The sequence below is a fragment of the Protopterus annectens genome, chromosome 2.part1, assembly GCF_019279795.1.
Source record: "Protopterus annectens isolate FY-2018-M chromosome 2.part1, PAN1.0, whole genome shotgun sequence".
In the NCBI taxonomy this organism is placed as follows: Eukaryota; Metazoa; Chordata; order Ceratodontiformes; family Protopteridae; genus Protopterus; species Protopterus annectens.
Window position 1 is genome coordinate 1,628,269,681 of NC_056729.1, and position 25,538 is coordinate 1,628,295,218.

At 41.8% G+C, this 25,538-nt stretch overlaps 1 protein-coding gene across 1 annotated transcript in view; it reads right to left on the reverse strand.

Moving 5' to 3' along the window:
• LOC122795000 overlaps positions 1–24,930 on the reverse strand; it is a 1,473,143-nt gene extending 1,448,213 nt beyond the window's left edge. Inside the window, exons 1-2 of the mRNA XM_044063587.1 lie at positions 24,916–24,930; positions 24,170–24,300 (exon numbers count right to left, since the gene is read on the reverse strand). Coding sequence (XP_043919522.1) covers positions 24,170–24,300; positions 24,916–24,930 — 146 coding nt within the window. The remainder of the gene's footprint in view (positions 1–24,169; positions 24,301–24,915) is intronic.
• Between the last annotated feature and the right edge of the window lie 608 nt (positions 24,931–25,538).

The window sequence follows — 25,538 nt, forward strand, 5'->3', positions numbered from 1 at the left end:
GAGGTGGTTTTGTGTTTTTCTTGGTTACTTTCCACCCAAGCTACGTTCTTTTCCTAAAGCTTCTTAGGTGCTCTAAACATAACTGGTGACACTGTAGTGAGGTGTCAGACACAGGAAGGGCAACAGAACAGAGACATAAAGCTGCTTAATAAATTAATACAACATAATTTCAAGTTAAATGGAGGATGTGGTTGTATAATGGTTAAGATTTTCATCTCTGACTCAAGTTCCAGGGTTTGATCCTGACTTCTGACCACAGTCTGTGTGGAGTTTACATGTTTTCCTACCATTGTTTGTGGTTCATGCCAAAGCCCAAAAGAAAATATACTATGTGTTTTCTCCTCAAGAATTTTAATGCAAAACCATAGAACTTACCATAACAGAACTCATTTACACAGACATAGGCAATTTAACTGATTAATAGATTCATAGATTCATAGACTGTTACTAGGCTAATGAACAGGGGGCCTTTATAACCCTAGCCAAGTTTTCCCAAAAAATAATTATGTCATTATCCAAACAGGATATTAACAGCCAGGCATTTATAAGCTACCTCTCTTCATAAGAGATATGGGTACTAGGCCCCATGTAAATTTCCTATTCCCCATCCACTGGTTTAGGTTGTGCTTAAACTTGGTAATGCCTGAACTCAGCTTCACATGGATGGGAAGCCTGATCCATAGGCAGGGCAGTCTCTCTGGGACACATATCTGTCTCTCCAGCATGTTCTATTTAAGTCACAGACAAAATTCAGGACCCTAGACCTTGTATTTCTGGTGCTCTTTGACTTACAGATATGTAGGAGATTCATAAGTGTGGGGTTTGTGGATGCCTTGTAAGCCAGGCATAGATCACCCATCAGCAATCTACAGGAGACTAAAGGGCTTTAAGGTGCTCTGCATAAGGCAGGTTTGTTATGCCTTGTATTCTTTTTGTAACAAACCTCTGAAGTCAATCTAGTTGCTGCATACAAAGTACAAATCTTAAAGTAGGACAGGATCCTTGACTGGACGACAGATGAGAAAGGTACCACTGAAGAAGGCCTTGCAAACTTTCAAGAGGGACAGTGATAGCAAGCTAATTAGCCTTTTAACAAAAATTAGAATTTGCTACTAGGTGCACTTGGATGGAAGAGTAATTTAACCCAGTGTCAAAAATTTGTGACATGAGGGCTAACACAGCCATTACTGGAGCAGTTAAGGGATCCATGCCTTTCACAGTAGCCCATAAAGAACAACATGTCCATTTATTTTTGTATGATTTTTTTTTTTTTTTTTTTTTTTTGCAGTGTTGGGGTCCTAAGGAAAACTAAGGATCTGGAACATCCTGTCAGGGCAAGAAGGTTTCCTGGCCATTACTGGCAATCGCATAGATAAAGGTAGAGAAGGTCCAGGTGAGGCTTGCCAAATGGGTGCATCAGAAGGGCTGTGAAGGCCTTCAGATGTAAAGGCTTTTCTGGAAAATGAGGCCACAGGAAAGAGAATGAAATTTATAAAGGCCAATATGGGGCTATGAGAATGAGCCTGGACTCGCACCACCTAGCTTTCTGAATGAATTTCCTGATCAAGATAAATTGGGCAAAATCATAAGGGAATCCTGAGGTCCTTTTCTAGATGAATGCATCTCTAGGAAATTCCCCGGAGGACGGATGCATGAGTAGAACTTGCGATACTTGCCATTGATCAGGGATGTAAGTATGTCACAGCAGTGCGTTCTCTAGTTGTGGAAGAATATTTGTGCTAATGGCAGATTAAATCATCACTAGACTAGCATCAGTGGATAATCACTGAGCATGTCCTCTAAACAATTGTCTTCTCCAAAGATGCCACTATCAGAAAATGTTTCTTGAACAAAGACCATTCCCACACCCTCATTGCTTCTCAGCAGGGACATAAGAGTGACAGCCATGTTCAAAGTAGATGTTAACATCTTAAGGAATGATGTCCTAAAAGGCCTACAGAGTAAGAAGAAATGCCCTCATCTCTAAATGGGCAGACTGGTCTCTGATTGTAGCCATACTTCTAGTTTGCCCTTGAAAATATCTTGCACTGTAAAGAAGAGGCATCCATCGTTATAGCTATTGCAAGAGTGATGACTGAAAAAGAACTGGCCAGCATTAAGCTTGGCACGAACATTTCCTACCTTGATTGAACTATACAGGTCCTGGATATCTTCACTGGCTTTAACACAGGATCCATTAGCTGACTCCAATAAAACTGTATGGTCCATTGCAATACGTTCATGTTCTATCTCGCATGTGAAAACATATAAAAAGTTATTACCAACAGTCCCAATGACTTAAGGCACATATATGTGGGAAATGAATGGGCCTGAATTATTTGATTGACAACATACTGAAAGAGAAGGATCCTGTCTGATGAAAAAAAAGGCACTGTACAATGGTGTGTCCAGTGTGCATCCAATGAATGTGAGCATCAGTGAATGCTCTGTCTAAGACATCACATTGTACCATGATTCCAAAAGACTTGAGGAGACTGTGAAAAGTCTTAGAAAGTTCTGAATTGATGTGACTAGGAGTCAGTCATCTAGACAAAGAAAAGCCTTTACCCTTTGAAGACCCTGGTTCATTGCAACCATGGACATGGATTTGGTGAAAACCCTGGGTGCTGAGGTGAGCCCAAATGGAAGACTTCAGAAAAGGTAAAGAGTGGATATAACCCAGAAGTGTAGAAACCACATGAACTCCTTGGTGACTTTTATTTTAAGGTAGACATCCTGGAGATCCAGTGAACACATCTAGTCTCTTATGACAAAAAAAGGAAAGAAGGAATGGCTGCATTATGACAATACCAAAAGGCTCTTTAGGGTTGAAATGGTTTAGGCTAATCAGACTGATTATGGGTGTGAGGTTTATGGTCTTCTTTACAATTAAAATGAACCCACAGTAAAAATTAGGTCTGATGGGACTTCATGGAAGGATCAATTTTCTAAGAAGTTTAACATCCCTTTTCTTGCTGCATTCTTTTGATAAGGTAGGATGTCTTGCACTGAGACAGACTGGGGCTGGGACATGGGGAGGAGAGTGGAAGGGAATCATACAGCCTCTGGCTATTACTGTGCTGATCCACCTACTCTGTGTTATAGACAACCAAGCCGGAAGGTCCTGCAGTTGGTCAAGACTTCAGAGATTAAAGTGCTGCCCTCTCTGAAGGAGAGATGAAGAATCCTTGGTTCTGCCAGTAGTTACAGTATCTGGGTAGGCAATCATTTTCGACATTTCAGTCTAATTTTCCTGTCACCTACTCAGCATGGTTTCAGACCTGCCCATAGTACCACTACAGCCCTCCTTTGCTTTACAGACACAGTAAACCGTCTCAAAAATGAAGGCCTACAAGTGTCAACTCTTTTTTTGGATATGTCCAAAGCATTTGACACAGTCTCACACCAAATCCTGCTAAACAAACTAAACCAGTATCAACTATCAAATTCCACTCTTACCTGGTTCCACAGCTACTTAACTGACAGGTACCAAGCTGTGAAATGGGAAAATTCCCTCTCTCCTCAGCTGCCCATAACTACAGGAGTCCCACAGGGTTCTATCTTAGAACCACTACTATTCACAGTCTTCACAAATGACCTCCATACCTCCACACAGCATGCATCTATAATTCAGTATGCAGATGACACTACCTTAATCTGTGCTGCACAAAACATTCCCATCCTCCTGTAAACAACTCAGCTAGCATTCTCAGACGTTGAAAACTACCTTACCAAAGCCAAACTTATCCTTAATCCAAAGAAAACTCAGCTTATGATTATAATCAGTTCTAACAAAAACACTAACAGTCAATTCACTATCTATTTCACAAATGCTATTCCAATTGCTCCAGTGGCACAGGCTAAGCTATTGGGAATAACCATAGACTCCCACCTAAAATTTGATAGTCATCTCAACTTAACTATTAAAAAAGTACATGCCAAACTGGGGTCACTCTACCGTATCAAACCATTTCTTACCAACAACACAAGATCAGCCATTGCTCACTCCCAACTTCTATCCACCCTACTCTATGCATCTCCCATTCTGACTATTCTCAACAAAACTGAACTAAGCAAAATGGAAGCCTGCTATAACAGAATTGCTCGCTTTGCTGCAAATTGCTCATATAGAACTCATCACTGTACTGCTTTGAGACAGCTCCACTGGCTTAAACTGCCCAACCCCCTAACCTAAAATCAGCTCTGCCTCTGTAATTCTATTACATCCCCAATAAGTGTCCTGCCCTCAAAAACCTAGTACAACATCACTCAGCCAAAAGGCCTCTTAGATCATCAAGCAAACTACTACTAGAAGTCAACAACAGCTGCAATAGCTTTGGAGATGCACTATATAGTAGTTCAGTGGCTAAAAAATGGAACTCTGTCCCTACTAGCATTCAAAACACATCATCCAAAGCCTCCTTTAAAGACCCATCAGGCAATATCTCAAGCAAAGTTGGCAGTGCCATGATTGCTCCCCAGGCTAGTGAAGGCAGATAACATATACATACTAAATCTAGAGCACTTGATAATAGTTTTCAATCTTACTGACAAACATTGGCTAATCTACAATGTATGTACTGTACCTGAGAACTATGTATGTATTCTACCTATGTTCCAAATTTCAGCTGTACACCACAAATCTATTAATTACCTTTATTTTTAAAATTAATATATTTTTTTTGTTCTCTCCACTGTAACTGTTTATGTGCCGCATACCACTGTAAAAACACGTCTCTTGTAATTTGTGTGTATAATGATCATGTCTAAATAACTAAATGCATCTATAATTTTTCTTTGTGGAGCTTTTCTCCTGGGGCCTCTGCTGAAAAAGGGCCTTTTCGGCTCAGTCAAACACCCCTGGTTAACAAATGTAAAATAAAATAAAAATAATTTCCATGGCAGTCTTGCCCAGAACTTCAATGATGTTTCTACCATTGGTCACCTTAAAACTAAAAATGACATAGACTTTGTGTTCTAAAAAATGGGCATTAAGAGGTTTTCAATTCTCCAGTAATGATTCACAAAGTCCTTGACCTCATTTCCTATTTTCTCTAGCTCACCCTTAACTGCCAGGCCTAAAAAGTACTAACCCATTGAAAAAAGCATAGCAAAAGGTCATTTTGGCATACTTTGTGAAATCCTTAGCATGCAACCAAGCATGGTGATTAAGGTTTATGCAGGCATCTGCTGATCTACCTGTGCCATCCACAAAATTATGAAACAGATATATGGTTAGGTATGCTATTATGGCATGGATGCCACATAAAACTGCAAACTGATCTTCAACTCTCCATCAGGCATTTTTTTCCACTGACTCATTCATTTCATCAGCCAGCTCCTACTGGAAATGCGACATAAAACTAATAGTTCACTGACCTCACAGTGGACGTGGAAGATGCATAAAATTTTTTCTAAAAATTTATCCACTGCCAAGGAATCTTTATCTGGGGGATGGTAGCTGGACTTCGTGGAGCTGGAGCCTTTTTAAGGACTGCTGCAAGAATGGAATCTGATCTGAGGGCTCAGTCCAACAGATCCAGACTTTAGGAGACCAGAGGAACTTGTCTGCCCTCCTCTGGACATCCGAGATTTTTAATGTTACCCTAATCAACAGCAGTGCCATCTTGTCAACTGGTGAGATCACCCAGGAAGAAGGTCAGGAGTATGGATAACTTCCTACAGAATGCAATGAAGATTTGGGGTCAGTTCGCCATCTTCCTCTTATTCTCATCATCTCCAGAACCTTCCTGGACTTGAGGTCACCCAGAGGAATGGTGAGGAATCAATCTCCTCATCTACATCAAAGTCTGGTGTAAGAGACTCTTTACAAGAGATCATGTCAATTTTATTTTATCTATTTTTTGGTATCTGCACCTCCCAAAAGTCCTAGACCTGGCCTAATCCAAGACTGAGGAAAAAGAGTGTACTGTACTACACCTGTAACAGCTATCTTGCTGGAAACCACTATTTCCTCTACCCTAATGAGACAGATGAGTTGATAGTCAGAATCATCAACATAAGTATGTCTTGAGTGGAGGTCAAAGTCTGTATAGAGTCTGAGGGTGGCAAATGTAGTCAGCTCTGCAAAATTTACATCACAGCTGAGACTGTAACCATCCCTTGGGTTGATGGGTTTGTTTCCAAGTGGATGAGGCTAAAATACATTGGGAATAAACTCGATACAAGAAAACTGACGTCTCAATCACAATCCTGATGGCTCAATGCTGACCACTGGGGCCAGCCACCAGCTTCACCACAAGGCTGATGCTGACGTTTGACCCCAAAAGCTAGAAGACCAGTCTTGATGAAATCAGTGATAGCACCTATAAAATTATGGCCAATAAGACAGATAAGCTGAGCCTGAGAAGAAGGATCAGTGACTTCCTGAACAACAGTAGCATTAAGCTATACCAGCTCTTGTTGAAGTACTGAATATTTTAAAGACATAAAAGAACTAAAGATGGAACTTTTAGAAAAGGGAATAAGCAAATTACATAGAAATAAACTAAATTTATGGGAACAATACATGCAGAATAATGTCTAGGATGAGGAGAGAGGTTTAATAGAAAGCAGGAATTGAGAAAATTATGTAACGTTGGGGTAAGCAATTTTTTAAAATAAAAAGTATACGTAATGTATAATGAATGAATATGACATGTTAATATGGTTTGTTTTCTTTTTTATTAATTTATGTGTGTTTATGTTCTAAGTGATAATTTAATATGGCTGTTAACAAAAACAACAACAGCAACACTGCATTGGTAAGACAGACATTTAGGGCTCCAACAATGATAGCTCAGCCTGAGCCTGAGAGCAGAATCACAGCCATTGCTCCTATGGAAGCCAATGCCTGCATCTATTGGTCATTGTTCAGTATCACTGGAACTGGAGCCTGTAAGAGGTCTGAAGAGGAGAACCAGGAAGCATGAAATGAAAAATGCTACAAGGAAAAAGGGCCCTTGTCCATTCCTGCTACCACAGGGGAGGACCTTGAGACATCATTGGCTGGTACATTACGAACACCTCTACTATATTCTGATAATTAATGTCTAGATGAAGAGAAATACTTTGATAAGACCTGTAAGAGTTCTGAAATGAAGGCTTAGAAGGAGTAAGATTTTTTTTCTTACTTCAACAACAGCCAAAGAAGAAATAATGCTTGTTTTAATAAGAATGCTCTGAAACAATGGGAACTGACAGTTTAGAAATTGCAGAAGAGGGAGGAACACAAGAACTATCCTCTGCCATTACATTTTTGAGACTAGGAGCTGGAGAGACATCTCTGGGTTTTTCACATCTATCCTTGTCAGATCTCTAGAAATGCCTAACTTCTACTTTTTCCTGTGCTCCTTGTCAATATCTTTCTCTCTGTCCTTAGATTCTCAGACAAAAATTTAACCCTTGAGCTCAAGGGGGTCAACCTCAGGAAGGAGCTCAAGAATGAAGCTCCACTGGAATCAGAGCTTTCCTTGTAGTTGGATAACATAATTTTATTGTTTTCATTCCTTTCATTAATAAATTAAAACAATAAGTAACAAGGTCACACAGAAAAAACAAACTATAAAAAATAAAATAAAAACCAAGCCAAGCTAGATTTTTCCACTGGGTGATTCCTTAAAACCTCTTGTATTAGCGGTAACCCCTTAAAGACGTCAGGTGTTTCAGCTATATGGCAGCTCTGAATGCCCATGACTTTTTTTCCTTTTTAAGTCTGTTATGGACAAATTCAGGGCAATAAAGTCAAACCCCACAAGCTATGGACATGCATGTTTCAGCCTTCTTATGGACTGAATTTGTCCATAACAGACTTAAAAAGTAAAACAAAAGTCATGGGCATTCAGAACTGTCACATAGTTGAAACAGCTGATGTCCATAAGGGGTCATGTGCATATATCACATGTTACCACTAATACAAGAGGTTTTAATGAATCAAACAGTGGAAAATCAAGCTTGGCTGGGTTTTTCTTTTGGTTTTTACTGATTGTTTTTAATGTGTGACCTTGTTACTCATTGTTTTAGTTAGTTAGTTCAAATATTTTACAGACACCCTAATGGTTATGGACATCAGCTGGGTACGACAACCTTGTACTTGCAAATGTTAGCCAAACAATCCACTTATACTGTGCTGATAAGTCCATAAGAAGGTTGAAACATGCATGTCCACAGCTGCGGGGGGGGGGGGGGGGGTTGGCTATATTGGCCTGAATTTGTCCATAATAGACTTAAAAGGAAAAAAGTCATGAGCATTCAGAAAGTACAGTTGTGTAACACTTACCATAAATGCAGATGTTCAAGTGTATTCACTGTTGCAGTCATCACACTTGGGTTATCTGCCTGCAGGTAGCCCTCAGTCGGCCTGACTACCAGAGACTTAGTATTTATGTGTCAATTGCTGTCGCTCCAGGGCTGATGTCAGGTCGTCAGGGGGTATAAAAACAGGCAGCTAATGCCATTACATCAATTTTTCTTGCCCCATTATGTCAGGAGCTCCCCAATAGGGAAGTAAGCTATGGTGGGAAACTCACCACCAGTAAAAAGTAAATACTAATACCCCTGTAAGGGGAGAGTAATATACACAGAGAGAAGAGAGAGAGAGAGAAGGGGACTGCAGGGAGGGAAACCAGGATTGCAACAGTGAACACACTTGAACATCTACATTTATGGTAAGTGTACACAACTTTACTATGTTCTTCATGTTTCACTGTTGCAGTTATCACACTTGGGTTGATTTCCAAAGCTGAAGAAGGGGTGGAGGCAGTCAAGAAGAGTTTAGGCTGGCTAGTATGCCCTGCAGGACTGCTGTTGCAAAACCCGCCCTGGATTTGGAAAAGATAGGCAGCTGGAAATGCTTGGTGAATGTGTGTACAGAACTCCAGGTAGCAGCTTCCAGAATGTCCCTGGTAGGGACTCTCCTCAGGCATGCTGTAGAGGTAGAAGTTGCCCTAGTGGAATGTGTTCTGACCCCTTCAGGGGTTGGTTTCCCATGGTGTTTGTAGCGGAAATGGATACAGTGTGCTACCATTTGGAAATTGTCTGTTTTGAAATGGCCTTGTCCTCTGCCCCTGGTGCAAAACTGAGTAGTAACTGGTCAGATTTCCTGAAGGGCTTAGTCCTATCCAGATAGAATCTGAGCTGTCTGTGCACATCCAAGGAGTGCAGGATCCTTTCCCCTTTATTTTGAGGATTAGGGAAGAAGACTGGCAAATGGATAGATTGGTTGAAGGCCACACTGGACACCACTTTAGGCATAAGGGAAGTATTAGTCCTGAGGGAGAACCTGTCAGCATGAAAAATAATGAAGAGTTCCACAGCCATCAGTGCTTGTAGCTCAGACACTCTTCTAGCTAACGTGATGGGCAGAAACAAGTCTGTTTTCCAAGAGAGGAATTTTAACTCTGCTGATGCTGCAGGCTCAAAGGGGGGTAGCGTGAGCTTTTCCAGTACAGAGTTAAGGTCCCAAGCAGGGGTGGGTGCTCTCCTTGGTGGCCTTAAGTTGTTTGCCCCTCTCAGGAACTGTTTGATGAGAGGGTGAGAGAAGAGAGGTGGCTCAGTGTTGTAATGTGCCGAGATGGCAGAGACATGGATCTTAATGGAGGAGAAGGAAAGGCCTCTGTGGAGTAGATCTGCTAGATAATCCAGGATTAGAGGTAGGGAGGGCAGTGCTGTATCTTCTCCTTTAGATTGAATCCAGGAGCAATACCTTTTTCACTTATCAGCATAGAATTTCCTTATACTGGGTCTTCTGGCTTTAAGAATGACGTCTAGCACCTGCTTGCTTAGGCTGGTCACTGGGGGGGGGGATTCAAGGAATAACCCAGGCTGCAAGATTCAGGGTTTGCAGTTGCGGCTGCAAGATCTGTCCCCCTTGATGAGTGAGGAGGGTTGGGCTCTGGGGTAGGTGCCAGGGTGGCACCGGTGACGGGCTGCGCAGTAGTGGGTACCAGTGCTGGCATGGCCAGTCTGGGGCAATCAGGATTGTCCTTGGTCTGTCCTGTCTTATCTTGAGTAATATTCTTGAGAAAAGGGGCAGGGGGAAATGCATAGATTGAGAGGTTTTCTGACTTGAAGGATAGGGCATCCACTTTCCAGGCCCTGCCGTGAGGTGTCCTGGTGCAGAATTTGCTGAGCTGGTGATTGTAGGGGGAGTCAAAGAGGTCCACCCTCTGGGGTCCCCCATTTCTAGATTAGAAGGCTGAAGGAGCTGGGCTCTAAAGTGCAACTTGTGTGGGTCTAGGAGATTTATGCTTAAGTCGTCTGCCAGTGAGTTTTGTTTGTCTGGCAGGAACTGAGCTTGCAGATGGACCTGCATGTCCAAGGCCGTGTTCCTGCAGAGTGGGTAAGAGTGGGTTCCCCCCTGCTTGTTGACGTACCGCATAACTGTGCTGTTGTCTGTTTTTATTAGCAGGGGTCCTGCTGAGAGTAGGGATCTGAAAACTGTTACAGTGTGCTGAACAGCTAGCATCTCTTTTTGGTTGATGTGCAGATGAATTTGACTTGGGCTCCAGTGGCCCTGAATGCACTTGTCGTCCAGGTGTGCCCCCCAGGCATAGTCTGACACATCTGTGGTTAGGGTCTGGGAAGCGTGGGGTTGAGTAAAGGGAAGTTCCCTGCTGTGGTTGCATGCTGCTGCCCACCAAAGAAACTCTGTCCTTAGACAAGGTATGATAGAAATGACAGTTTCCAGGTCCTGAGAATGTTGGCCCAAAGGCTTTTTAAGTACCATTGAATTTTCCTCATATGCAGTCTGGCATATGGAATTACTAAGATGCGAGAGGCCATGAACCCTAGGGCCTGCAGGATTTTCCTTGTGGATAGCTGGGTTCTGGAGGCCATTAGAGTGAAGTAGCCTGTCAGATGGGCTTGTTTTTCTGGAGTAAGGAATGCCATCTGGGATGCTGTGTCCAAGCTTGCTCCCAGGAATACAATTTTTTGACTGGGGACTAGTTTTGATTTCTTTTCATTGCTAGTGTACCCCAAGGAGATTAGAATGTTCTTTACAAATGTCAGGTGCTGCAACAATATTTCCTGACTGTCTGCCTGAATCAGGCAGTCATCCAAGTACGGGTAAATTTGAATTTTTCGCTGTCTGCAGTAGCAATGGCTGGAGCCAGGCATTTTGTGAATACTCTGGGAGCAGTGGATAAGCCAAAGGGAAGTGCAGAGAACTGATAATGCATAGATCCTGCCCTGAAGCGTAGGTATTTCCTGCATGAGCCCCTGATGGATGTGCAGATAGGCTTCTTTTAGGTCTGGTGTGGCTAACAAGGCATCTTTGGCCAGCATAGAAAGAAGCTGCTGAAGGGTGAGCATTTTGAATTTTGGTACCACCAGGAAAATGTTTAGAATGGATAGGTCTAGGATTGGGTGCCAAGTGCCCTCTTTTCTGGGTATCAGGAAAAGTCTGGAATAGAACCCTAGGCCTATCTGCTCTGCAGGAACAGGCTGAACTGCCTTTATGGAAAGCAGTGACTGAACTTGGTTTTGCGCCTCTGCTCACTGGTTTGGAGGAAGATCTGGGAACCCTTTTGGGGTTGGCAGTGAGTGGAAGTAAAATTTGTACCCCTGGGATACAATGTTGAGGACCCATTGGTCTTTGGTGATGGAAGTCCAGTTTTTTGCATGATGAGCAAGTTTTCCTCCTAGGGGCACGGGCAGTTGGGCAGAGGTGAGGAGTGGAGTTGAGAAGTCATTGTGAATTCTTTCCGTAAGGGGGTGGCTTAGCACTCCCTGTTTTTGAAGTGGAAGCACTCCATTGATTAGATCTTTGCATACCCTGAGACTGTAGTCTGGGGGGTCTGTTTCCCCTGGGTCTAGTTTGGGAAGGCCTTGAGGGGGCTGGAAAGGACCAATGCTTTGAGAGGCAATGCCTACTGAATCTTGGAATCTGTACTTGCAAGAAATCTTTGACTGTCTGCACAGATTTAGCTTTTTCTTCCATCATTTTAAGAACCTCTTCTACTTTGGTGCTTTGGTGCCAAACAGATTGTCCTTGTTCAAAGAAGCGTCTAGTAATTTTGATTTGACATGGTCTGGCAAGGTCTGCTCCTTAAGCCAAGCATGCCTTCTCAGTACAAAACCAGTGACTGCTGCCCAGCAAGATGCTTCCAGGGAATCAAAGACACATTGCAAAGTATGCTTGCTGACTTGGCTTGCAGATTGCATAAGCTCTTGTAATTCTTTATTTTCTGCACAGTCAGTAAAGGTAGCTAATTTTTGCTTAATAAGTTCCATAATATGTTGATGGTACTTCAGTATGTGACACTGGCAATTCAATGCCCTAATGGCAATAGTTGCAGAGGTGTATACTTTTTTACCGCATCTGTCTAAAGCTCTGGCATCCCTGTCCGAAGCGGTGGGATTCTTAGCTGTAGTTGCTTTTATACCTTTAGGCCCCTGGGAGATGACCTCTGGGTCAGCAGTAGGATTTTTGAAAATAAATTTGTGAGTCAGGAACTCGGTAGTACCTGTCTAGTTTCCTAGGAACAGGGGGTAAAGTATCAGTAGTTAGACTGGATTCCATAAAGACATCATCCACAATATCCAGAACTGGGGGTATTGCTAAAGGTCTATGTTGTGGCAAATCTAAACATTCTCTGAGTCTCTTTTTGGACTGAGGATAGTCTTGGCATTCCCAATGGAAATGCTCTCTTAAAGTATGTAAGGTTTCACCAAAAGAAAAATCCTCTGGAGGAGAAGTAGACGGAATGGATTCCTCTGCATCTGAATCCTCATAAGCAGATAAAGGCATGTCTTCATATTCAGAAGCCTCAGTCATCGGACTCTTGGTCTGTTAAAGCTGCTGGGGCAAGTCTCTTTTTTCTCTTAGCAGAGGAAGGCTGGCTTCCCCTAATCAGCATAATCAGGTCTTCTGCCAATTTAAGTATTTGATGTTGTGGCAAGGAAGCAGGTGCTTGAGTTTGGGTCGTCGTTTTTTTAGGTGTAACTCGTACTCTTGGCCTTAGAAACTCGGTAATTTTAGACAGAACTGAAGACATGAAAGAAGTAGTCGGTTTGTGTCGAATATTGGTAGTGCGAAGAACTTCCTCAGATACCAGTGCCTGCACAGTGGCTCCGGACCCCTCCAAGGTAGAGAGATCCGTAGGTTCCATAGTCATAGAAGAGTCTCATGGCATACCGGACTCCAAATGGTTCTCGGTACCGTCCTGCGAATCTATTGAAGCGGGCATCAGGAGCTGTGAAAGCACTTCACTGAGTACCGGCGAACTGGCGACTAGCTGAACAGAAGCTTCGTCAGCAGTTTTGGGCCTGCACGGTCTGTCTCCATCTTTATCCTTATGTTTTTACGGAAAATCAGTAGTTGGATGACTTACCAAAGCCATTTCGGAAGATGGAGATTGAGAGCAAAAGTATTTAGCGACAATAAGGGGCCGACGACGAATAGTTCGGGCATTGAACAAAGCACAAAACCGACAGCAAGGTACATCGTGGTCTGGGCCTAAATAGGTGATGCAGTAAGAATGGAAATATCGGTGTGGTATTTGCTTTCCACAGGCGAGACAATTGTTAACTTTTTCTGACATTGGTTAGAGCAAGAAAAAAGGATCCCCAGTGGGGTACTTAGCTTTAAAAGACTTCAGGATGATTCAATTCAGAAACGAAAACTCAGGTAGCGGCTGACCAGCATTCATGCGAACTGTGTCTGCTTCGGGCTCCTCAGCAAGAAAGACTGATGTACTGGTGTTGGCTGCCTGTTTTTATACCCCTGATGACCTGACATCAGTCCTGGAGCAACAGCAACCGATGCAGAAATACTAAGTCTCTGGTATTCGGGCTGACTGAGAGCTACCTGCAGGCAGATAACCCAAGTGTGATGACTGCAACAGTGAAACACGATATCCTTAAGGGGTCATATGCATATATCCCATGTTACCTCTAATACAAGAGGCTTTAAGGAATCACACATTGGAAAATCTAGCTTGGCTAGGTTTTTCATTTAGTTTTTTCCTTTCAGTAATAGGTATAAAGGAGTTACGTGTCAGAGACTCCTGATCAAAATGTTCCTCTCCAAAACAAAATAGCAAGCCAGAAAATACGCCAAACTCCTTAAGAAACATAAAAAAAGATATACAAGAAAAACAAAATTGAAGAAGCAACAAACAGGTAATCTGAAGCACCAAACAGAGACACATTACCAAAGTCAGACATGCCTAGAAAAATGGCTGTGAATAATCAAATTAAAAAAAATATTAACAGCAATTACTATATGGGTCCACAGAGTTTCTTCAAACTGCTGCATTTGTCAAAATTTGAAAAGTAGGCTCCTCTGGTTGATTTTGCATCTTGTCTCAATAGTTCTGTGGGGTTCCGGGGGTTGTGGGGGGCACAGCCCCCCTGCTAGCAGCATGAAGGTAATTTTTTTTGTGGTTTTTATTTTTTCTTCTATGGTCGTCATTTCAAATGTCGATCATATGGTCTCGGCTATATGAATGGTGACATTCTGAAATGTCATCCATATGAAGTAGATCCATATATATATATATATATATATATATATATATATATATATATACACACACATATATATATATATATATATATATATATATATATATATATATATATATATTTATTTATCTCTCTTCCTCTCTCCTATATATACATATATATATATATATATATATATATATATGCATACACACATATATGCATACATAGATATATATATATATATATATATATATATATATATATATATATATATATATGTGTGTCTATTTTGTTTCATTTATGTTAGGGGGTGGGAACAGCCACATTGGGAGGTGGGGGGTAGCCCCCCCACTTAGTTTGGGTATATTTTGTCTTTTAGAAAGAGTTAGTCATTGGTGTTGTAAGAATTTATGTCTATGGTTTAAAATGTATTGTTTTGAATCTTTCGGTGAAGTATAATATAAAACCATACTAGGTGGAGGGCTGTGCCCCCCCCCCTACTATAAATACTAAGTCCAGGATTGCACTACAGTGGGGAAAAGAGCAGATACTTTTTACTTGCCTTACAGTACTCAACACAGTGCCAGTACTTCACTTCAGTGAAATGAATTTTCAGTAATTTGAGCTTTCAGCAATTTGGTCAGGATGAATTCAAATTCAGTGAAATGAATTTTCAATGAAACAAAGTAGACCCATGCATATATATATATATATATATATATATATATATATATATATATATATATACACACACACACACACACACATATATATATATATATATATATATATATATATATATATATATATACACACACACACACACACACACACACACACACACACACACACATATATTTCCAACAGTTATGGTGCATGCCCCAGAAAACAGTGCAAACGGATAACAACAAACACTCCACATGTAATCCAGCACTATAAACTCAATGCCATAAAAAAGCGCTTGATTCATAAGATGCATAAATCCACAATGTACAATGATCCATGATAATCCATTGTCATTTTATTCCAAAATATAATATATCCACCGAAAATGTTGAAACAGTGACAAAAGACAGCAGAAAGCAGTGCTGCTGTCTGAACCAGGCCTCTTACTTAGTACTCACCGACTGGGAACGGAAAAAACAGACCGTCTTCAGTGTGCCAGAAGGATGCATTGTACTAGATTTCTGGTCTAATGAGGGCCAAGTATAGTGGGACTATGATCTCTTTAGATTTGGATGTCAAGCCCTTACTTAAAAGCTGTGCCACATTGAAGGATTTTACTACTCCCATGGACATGTGGTGATCAAAGTTCAGATCACTGACAGCCTGAGTTCTTAAGTCCCTTACCACTGGGTGTACTCTAAGGGGCATATTATCAAGGTTGTAATTTGCAGGTGTAGTCGGTATAATTATGCATTTTTTGCATTGAGATTTAGAACATGGTTCAGGCACCACTTGTGTTAGACCCTCCTGGAGGATATCTACATCTTTGGAGGATTCAGTGGTTGCACCCTACTTGCAATCATAAGCAAATTTGGTCAGACAATGCTCCATTTGCCTTGACATCAGAGAAGTGTATTCCAAACAAGAGAGGTTGAGGTCCCAGTACTGAGCACTGTGGGACATCACCATTAACAGGCCTCTTGGTGGAGGTGGATTTTCCGACCCTAACTACGTGTCCTATCTGTGTCCCATTTGGCTATCCAGCGGGTGACGTAGGGATTTATGCGCAAATTTGTGAATTTGTCTATAATACTCTAGTGAGATATTGTATCAAATACCTTTACCAAATCAATGTAGGCTGTATTTACATTTTGGTCTCGTCCATGGCTATAGTGACCTTTTCAAAGAAGTCTACCAGGTTTAGTAGGCATGACCTGGCACTGATAAAACCAAACTGGGATGGATCCAGTGTTTGAAGATTATGCGTAAATTTGTGAGTTTGTCTATAATACTCTAGTGAGATATTGTATCAAATACCTTTACCAAATCAATGTAGGCTGTATTTACATTTTGGTCTCGTCCATGGCTATAGTGACCTTTTCAAAGAAGTCTACCAGGTTTAGTAGGCATGACCTGGCACTGATAAAACCAAACTGGGATGGATCCAGTGTTTGAAGATTTCCTATGTCTTTATCAGGTGTAAGATAATTCTTTCCATGGCTTTGCGTATAAGACTAGTAAAACGTATGGGTATGTAGTTCCCTGGATCTGTCGATGGTCTGCCTTTGTGTATAGGGGTGACTGGTGCAGTCCTAGATTCCTTAGGGGATGAAGCATGTCTGGAGGCTGTAGTTCAGCAGAAATTGTAGTGGCCTTATATATCATGTTTCAAACTATTTAGAAGGCATCCATGGATATTATCAGGACCCACTGATGCAGTGTTTTTAGCTCTGGAACATGCAGTGAGGACTTGTACTTTAGTGATAGTTGGGGGGTGATACAGGGTGAAATTGAAGCTAAATTTATTGATCTGAACTTGCTATATCCCTGGTTCTACATAGGAAATTCCATTTACTATCAGTTCAGCACAATGTTGGGTGTTCCATTTAAGGTTGCATATATAACTGAAAATGCCTTATGGTTATCCTTAGCTTGGGATACTATATTTGTCTTGAAGTTGGCTTTAGTGGACTTGATTAATCCCCTGAGTTGCTTGTTGAGACTGATGGAGTTTTTTTGTCTTTTGGGGAAAGCTCTTCCAATTTTTGGAAGTACTGTAACTGTTTCATGGTTCCATGGCACTGCCATAAACATTTAGATGTATATTGTAGCCATCTATGCTAAATTCCTGGCTCAGCTTTAAAAGGGGATACTGTGCAAACCTAAAGTCAGGTGACCAGATGAGGTCATTCTGCCAGCCATCTTGGAAATTATGTTTTAGATATTACAGTGAGAATCTGTCAGTATTCAAAATTCTGTCTTGGGCCTAACAACAAGAAGGGTCATTTACCACATCATCTGCCTTGCTCTGTTAAGTAAGTAGGGGAGAGTAAATATCCTAGATTCAGTCAAGGAAATATAGTGAAGCTCAGTTTATATATTGTTTTCTTTATTTGTCTGAGTCTGTCCATCAATGTTATTTTCAATATTTCCTGTGATTTTGAACTCTGTGGTTTACTGTATATATATATATATATATATATATATATATATATATATATATATATATACAGTATTTTCATGTTCTTTTATTATTTACTATTAAATATATTTAAAGCTTTTACTGTGACTGGTCCTTTTAGAAAGCATTTAACCTTTGAGAGTGCTTATATTTATTTGGTGACACTGTGTGGGCCACTACAGAAGGCCTAGCTGTCTTGGTGAACTACTACCATTTGTATTAGTATTAATATTACACAGTATAATTGGACACCCTTTGTTAAGGGCCTTAGAGTAGCTGTTTGTGGAGTGTCTGGTGGCAGTGATAGCTACCTTATACTCTGGGCAGAAGGGGGCACAGCAGGTAAATCTGTACCAGCCTTTTTCAGGTATGTGTGTGTGTGAAAAATCAAATCTCACAGTGTGTGTGTGTGCGCATGTATGTGTGTGTCAGCTACTTGGAGCAGGGACACGAAGCACTGGTTTCACAAAGAGGGTCCTGGAGGACTTGGGTTGGAACTCAGCTGAGGACTTAACTCTCTAGCTATACCAGTGGGAAGTCTTACTGGGGACCTGGAGGGAGACTGATATAGAAACTCAGACCCTAGGCTGATTGCGTTCCCCATGTGCTCTCAAGGTAAATGGTACTTGGTGCAGACAGCGGCATCTGGAAATACTGAGTCTATCCATTTGTATTCCATGTGAATGCCCTCTCCAGTATCAGTGGAGAGGATTCAGTCTCCTTAATTACTGGCCTAGAGAGGGCTCATCATAGTAATAATCAAGGACACTATCAGAAACATGAGGAAAGTCATTGGGACAAACAAGAATAGCATGCTCATCTTGTGCACTGAAAAAGCAGCATGAAAAAAGAATGACTATTTGCCCTTTCATTTATTTATTTAACATTTGTTTACCAGGAAAGTCCAACTTGGAATGAAGCCATTATTTATTTAACATTTGTTTACCAGGAAAGTCCGACTTGGAATGAAGCCAATTTTCAGCAGTGGCCTGGGGAGAAATGCTGCAGACGCATGTCTTTGTAATGTGGGAGGAAACCGGAGAACCCAGAGAAAACATAGACAAATGCAGGGAGGACATGCAGACTCCACACAGAAGGCACTCCAGCCTAGAATTGAACTGGAGAACCTCTTGCTTTGAGGCAACAATGCTACCACTGCACCACTGTGTCATCCTAATTTCATAGGCATAAAGATGTAAACGTAAACAGACTGATGTGAGGGGATTACTTATCATATGAAGAATTGCAAATTAAATGACTAATGATGACCATAGGAGATTACTAGGCTACTGACCCAGAGGTCAAGTGAAGCCTAACTGTTTCATCCCAATGTAATACCACAGAAATGCCAGTCAGTATCAAAGACTGCATTTAGTAATGACAGCCCATGTCCAGGAGGGTTGTGGGTGCTATTCCCGGTAAGAATTTACGGTGCGCCGTCCACTCATCCAGGTTCCTCTTGAACAGTGTCATAGAGGTGCTCTGCATCACATGAATTGGTAGCCTATTCCAAAGATGCGGCAGTTTCTGGGAGATAAATCTGTCCCTCCAGCATGTCCTATTTAAGTTGCAGGCCATATTTAGATCCCTAGAACAGGTAGCCCTAGTCCTGTTTGACTTATGGATATGCAGCAAGTTCATTAGGTTTGGGACTGAGATTGCTCTGTGGGCCAGGCAAAAGTCTCCCCTAAGAAGTCCGTACAATACAGAGTATAGTGACAGGGATTTTAGTTGGTCTGTGTAGGGCATGTGCTGGAGTCCCTTGATCTTCTTTGTTAGAAACCTCCGAGGTCTCTCCAATTGCTGCAGGTACTTTGTATGGTACATGCCAAACTGGGCATTATACTCAATTATAGGCCGGATTAGTGCAGAGTATAGAGGGACTATAACCTGTTTTGTCTCGAGGCAATTCCTTTACTAATCAAGTGTGATATGTAGAAAGCCTTCCTTATTACATGGTGGTTGAAGTTATGGTTGCAATCAACTTGTGGTCCCAGGTCCCTTACCACTTCGTGGGTACTTAGGGTATTGTTGTTGATTTGATAGTGTGAAGGGACTCTATGCCGAAGGGAATGCATTTCTTTGCATTCAGTTTGAGACTGTGACTAAGATACCAGTCATTGGTCTGCATAAGACCCTCCTGGAGTACACTGATATCATTTAGTGATTCAATAATTGCACCCAGTTTGCAGTCATCTACAAAGTTGGTCAGCCACAACCTCTTAGTTTTGAACTGAACTTCTGAGAAGTATATACCAAACAGTAGGGGGCCTAGCACTGACCCCTTGTGGCACCCTGCTGGCAACAGGTCTGCTGGTTGATGTGGAGTCATCTACTTTGATAGTGTGTGTCCGGTTTGTGAGCTAGATGGCAATCCATCTTACAATGAAGGTTTTTCATTCAGTTTGCTAAGATTATCGGTAATGCCTGAGTATTGGATTGTGCTGAAAGCCTTTGCCAAGTCAAGGTATGCTGTGTGCACAGATTTGTCCTTGCTAATGGCCTGGTCACATTTTTGAAGAAATACATCAAATTTAACAGGCAGGATCTGCCCTTGACGAAGCCGAATTGGGTAGGATCCAGGGTTTCGAGGTCACAATATGTCTTTATTTACGAGGTTTATAATAATATGTTCTATGGCCTTACAGATGAGGCTGGTCAGGCTTATGGGTCTGTAATTTCCTAGGTCTACTGCCAGGGCACCTTTGTAGAGGGGAATAACTGTTGCTGTTCTCAGTTCCACAGAAACAAAGCCTGTGGACAGGCTATGATTGAAAATGGTACTTAATAGTGATGCTAGTTCATGTTTTATCCTGCTTAGAAGACAACCTGGAATGTCATCTGGTCCTATAGAGGTTGTGTTTTTGCCTTGGACAAGACTTTGAGGACCTTCTCTACAGATATGTAGGGTTGGGGAGAGTTTGGAGAAGGTTTGTGATAAGTTTGGAGGGGATAAGGGAGTGGAATCTTTGCCAAAACTATTCATTAGCAGGTTTGCTATCTCTGTGGGATCAGTATGAGTGATAACATTCGTCACTAGTTCTGCACATGCTTGAGTCCAAAATTTTAGACTACATACATAGCTGTAACGGCCTTATGGTTATCATTGGCTGTGCCTGCTACGTTTTTCCTCAAAGCAGCCCTTAGAGGATTTGACGAGTTGTCTTATATGCTTGTTGAGGCTGAGGAGGGTGCTTTTCCATTGTTCGAGCCTTGCCTTTGTTTTCTTGGACAGCAACCTATTGCATGTATTTAAAAGTTTGCTGATGCTGGATGTCCACCATGGCGGATTGTTTTTACTTGGGGCTCTGGCTTTGATTCTTTCTGGTACAGCCAAGTCTATACACTTATACAAGTGATTGTACAGGCTTTAGTGTAAGCTTCAGTGTAGTTACCACTTCCAGCTGGGGTGGAGCTTGGAATGCATTTATATCTTCACCTAGGAGGGTATAGTTTGCCTTGCTGAAGTTCTTTTGTCTGATTTTACCCTTTGTGAGTTCTGGTGTTAGTGCCAGCTGAAAGGTGATTGATTTGTGGTCAGTTTTAACTAATGATGGTCCAACAGTTGCAGCAGTGCATCTGTTTGGCATGTTAGTGAGGACAAGATCTAGTATGTTTGTTCCTCTTGTTGGAGTATGAACAATTTGCTCAAGGGCATTTGAGTTAAAGTCAAGGAATTTTTGCACTAGTGAGTGAGGGCTAGCATAGGTTTCCCAGTTGATGGTGGGATAATTGAAATCCCCAATAACCAGAGTGTTCGGTAATATTTGATTGTCTCCAGTTTGGTCAGGTAGGCTTCTTGTGCGTCATGACCCATGGAGGGGGAATCTATAACTAGCTATGACTTGAATGGGGGTCTTACCCTCCATAACCTGAACTTGGAGTAACTCCATGGAGTTATCCAGTCTAACTAGACGGGAGGTGAACTTATCTCTAATACACACAGAAACACTGCCTCCTTTAGTTCTGACACATTCATTTTGCGGTCTGAAGTTGTGGAAGGCATTGTAGCCTTGCAAGGCCGGGGTACTCTCTGAGGCCTTGAACCAGGTTTCTGAGACTGCACAAATATCTACATCTTCCAGTGATAGACATGCTTCCATGGGTTCATACTAGGCTATCTGCCCTAGGGCATTTATAAGCCTAGCCAGAGTGTGTTTGGCTTTCGCCACCCATTTTAAATTAATTTTGCTATGCCTTTTTTCTAGGTTAGTATACTGTGCCTCTGTCTAACAGTGACACAGAAGGGATACCCGGGGTAAACCTACGATCCCATCCACTCATCAAGATTCCTCTTGAAGAGAGTCAATGAGGGACTCTGCCTAACCTAGACTGGGATTTTATTCCAGAGTGAAGGGAGCCTCTGGGTTATGAATCTGTCCCTCCAGCATGTCCTATTTATTTCAGTGCTGAGGTTCAAGTCTCTCAAGCGCGTAGTTCGATGGAATTTGGATTTTCTGAGGTGCAGCATGTCCATTAATTCCGTGTTGGACATGGCTTTATACGTCAGGCACAGATCGCCTCTGAGCAGGCGGTATGCCACTGAGTAGAGCTGGAGTTTCTTTAACCGGGCAGCATATGGCATCTGTTTGAGCCCTTTGATCCTCTTGGTGAGGTACTTTAGGGGTCTTTCCAGTTGCTGCAGGTGTCTGGTAAGGCACATCCCCAAAAGGGGCATTGCACTCAATTATGGGCCTAATGAGGGATGAGTAAAGAGGCACGATGACCTCCCCTGATCTAGATGTGAATCCCTTCATGATTAGGTGGGCTATATAAAATGTTCTTCTAACCACTTTGGCCATGTGGTTGTCAAATGAGAGATTGCTATCAACTTGGGTCCCCAGGTCCCTAATTACATCTTCTGTACTTAATGGATTACCACCTATGTGGTAATTTGTGGGCACTTTGTTTTTGCCAAAGGGGATGACTATACACTTTTTGGCATTTAGCTTGAGGCTATGGCTCTGGTACCAGTTGTCTGTTTCTATGAGGCGCTTTTGGAGGATGCTTGTGTCAGCTGGAGAGTCGATTATGGCGCCCAGTTTGCAGTCATCTGCAAATTTGGTCAGCCACAGTCCTTCCGTGTTGGCCTGTACCTCCGAGAAATATATACCGAACAAGAGAGGTCCCAGGACTGAGCCTTGTGGGACACCACTTGTAACTGGTTTGGAGTCTGACATGGCTCCAGCAATTCTAACCATGTGGGTTCTGTCCTTGAGCCAGTTTGCAATCCATCTAGTGACATAGGGGTTTATATTTAAGCTGGTGAGCTTATCTATAATGCCCGAGTGGGGTACTGTATCGAAGGCTTTTACGAGGTCCATGTAGGCTGTGTGGACCACCTTCCCCTCGTCAATGGCCTTGGGGACTGTTTCAAAGAAATCGAACAGGTTTAAGAGGCAGGATCTGCCCTTAACAAAGCCGAACTGGGTAGGATCCAGTGTCTGTAGGTCCCCAATATCTTTATTTATGAGGTCCATGATGATCCTTTCCATAGCTTTGCAGACCAAGCTAGTCAGGCTTATGGGGCGATAGTTTCCAGGATCCGTTGAGGCACCACCTTTGTGGAGAGGGACCACTGTTGCTGTACTCCACTCTTTGGGTACATATCCTGTAGTAAGGCTGAGATTGAACAGTAGTTTTATGTTTGGGTTTAGCTCTTCTTGGAGTTCATGTAGGACGCAGCCCGGGACACCGTCTGGTCCCATTGATGCTGTGTTTTTTTGCTTTGGAGAGGGCGGCTCTTACCTGAGCATCTGAGATGTCAGGGGGGCAGTACTCTGCTGGGATAGATATTTGCCCTTTTGGTGGGGAAGGGGGGGGGAGAAGTTTGCGCTGAACCTGTCAGTGTGTGCAGTTTTTGGTTTAAGCTCCTAGCATTTAGCAGCATGACCCATATTTTGTTATGACTGGCAAATTTCACGTTGGGAAGTACCTTGCCTGAAAAAGGCACTATGGGGGAGGCAAGAGCCTTTGCCTGCAGCCGAAAGACTAGAGATGCCAGGTGCAAACTGTCTCTGGCAAAGCAGTGAGGTTTGTCGACCATGGCTTCCCTGGCTTACAGGAACTGGATCACATTTGAATGACACCAAAAACTAAGTCCATTATTGAAATCAAATATTTTTTTATACTGTCGTATCATCCTAGGTGAGGGTAGTATGCTGCTCAAGACTAAGGACATAACCTGCCTGGTACATATACTCAGAAAGCTCAAGCATGTTTCTCTTCTTATAGTTCAGTAAGGTATGTCTCAGGTCATTCACTCCAACATGAACTACGACATAGTCATAATGGTACTTGTTGCTGAGAAATCTATGTTGCTCAATTAAAACATTAATTCCTGTGGTATTAGCTGCAAGACTCAACCTCTAGTAAGACAGACCGACTACAAAACTTTATAAAGAGGAGATTTAAGAAATCACCTGAACACAAATGTAGTTATAAAACATCTTCCGTTTTTCTGTTTGATAATTATGCAGGTTGACTGACCTAAAATGGCCTTTTTATTCATTATCCAAGGAAGAAAATACAAGTAAAGGAAGACAGATTAAACAAGACACTCTATACGTGATGCATTCTACATTGTCTAACCTTTTCCCATCCATCCAGTAATTTATGAGGTCAATATCATGGCAAGATTTTGCAAGTAGTGAAAATGTGCTCTCTTCCTCATTTCTCCAGCTACCTCGGACATAAGCATGAGCAAAGTGCCAGAATCCAACCTAAAAGAGAAAAGAATGATCATCCTTTAAGCAATAATTAGTTTTGAATTCACATCTATTCTACACTAAACTCAGCTGTTGTATGTACTTTGTTTAACTTCACATTGCATTAGTAAGCTCTGAAATTCAAACTGTTTATACATTCTGTAATCAGTTTTATACTACAAACACCTCATATACCTGGTAAAATAATAGTACTTCCTAAATATTGTGATGGCCTGCCAGGGCAGTGGCAAGGAGTCTCTCTATGATTGTAGTGATGCCAGCTGTGTAGCAAGCCAGTGCCAGTAAACCATATGGGGAGGGAGTTTGAGTAGTCCTATGCATCTCTTTCCAAAAGAAACACAGCAATTAGCACACAGGCTATGGGTAAGGCTATGAGCTGTCAGTTTGCTGCTTCCTGGAGTCTATAGTTTGAATCCTTTGTACTCTATTGGCCAACTGTGTGATTCTGAGCAAATCACTTAACCACACAGTGCTATGCGGTAAATGGAAAATTCAACTGGGTTTCTCAATCATCTCCTTGACTGCATGGCTAATAAGTACCTAGGAACATAACTGTCATTGCACTAGGGAAACGCAGCAGAGTTTGTAAGAAGATTATTAGCTTGACACCTGAGATGAAGTCATGTTGGTCATGACATTGCATAAGGATCAGTTCAAAAAAACAAAAAATGGACAGGTCTTTTTAGCCTAACAAAATAAAGGCTACCTGAAATTCTCACATCAGGCAACCCTGAACTGCTGCAGATTCCACAGAATTCCTGAGGAAGGACAAACCGGGGGTGGAGAGTATCACCTTAAAATGCAAGCTATCAGGTGGACAGTATCAGTACCAATGAGCAACTGTGCTCATCTAGGAACTGGCCTAGCTGAACAGCAGCCAGTAACAAAAGTACCTCTAAATTAAGTTAAACAAACTGTAATAAATAAATGCACAATTACTGATAGTTCTAGCATCTAAAGTAAACTGTTTTTATAACTCAGAATAATTCAAACCCACAAAATATATTTTTTTAGTTAACAAAATCTAAAAGACCTGCCATTGTAGCACACACAAGTATTTCTATCCCACCAGAACCTAATGAAATTGGTTCTGGACAAACTAGGAAACATTCAAAACAGGATAAAATATGCAGTGAAACCAGGAAGCGCCAGACAACAGAAAAGGTCCAGAGAAGAAATGTTAAAAAGGACAGCTCTAATTTTGCGGTCTTTAGCTCATTATTTTGTATGAA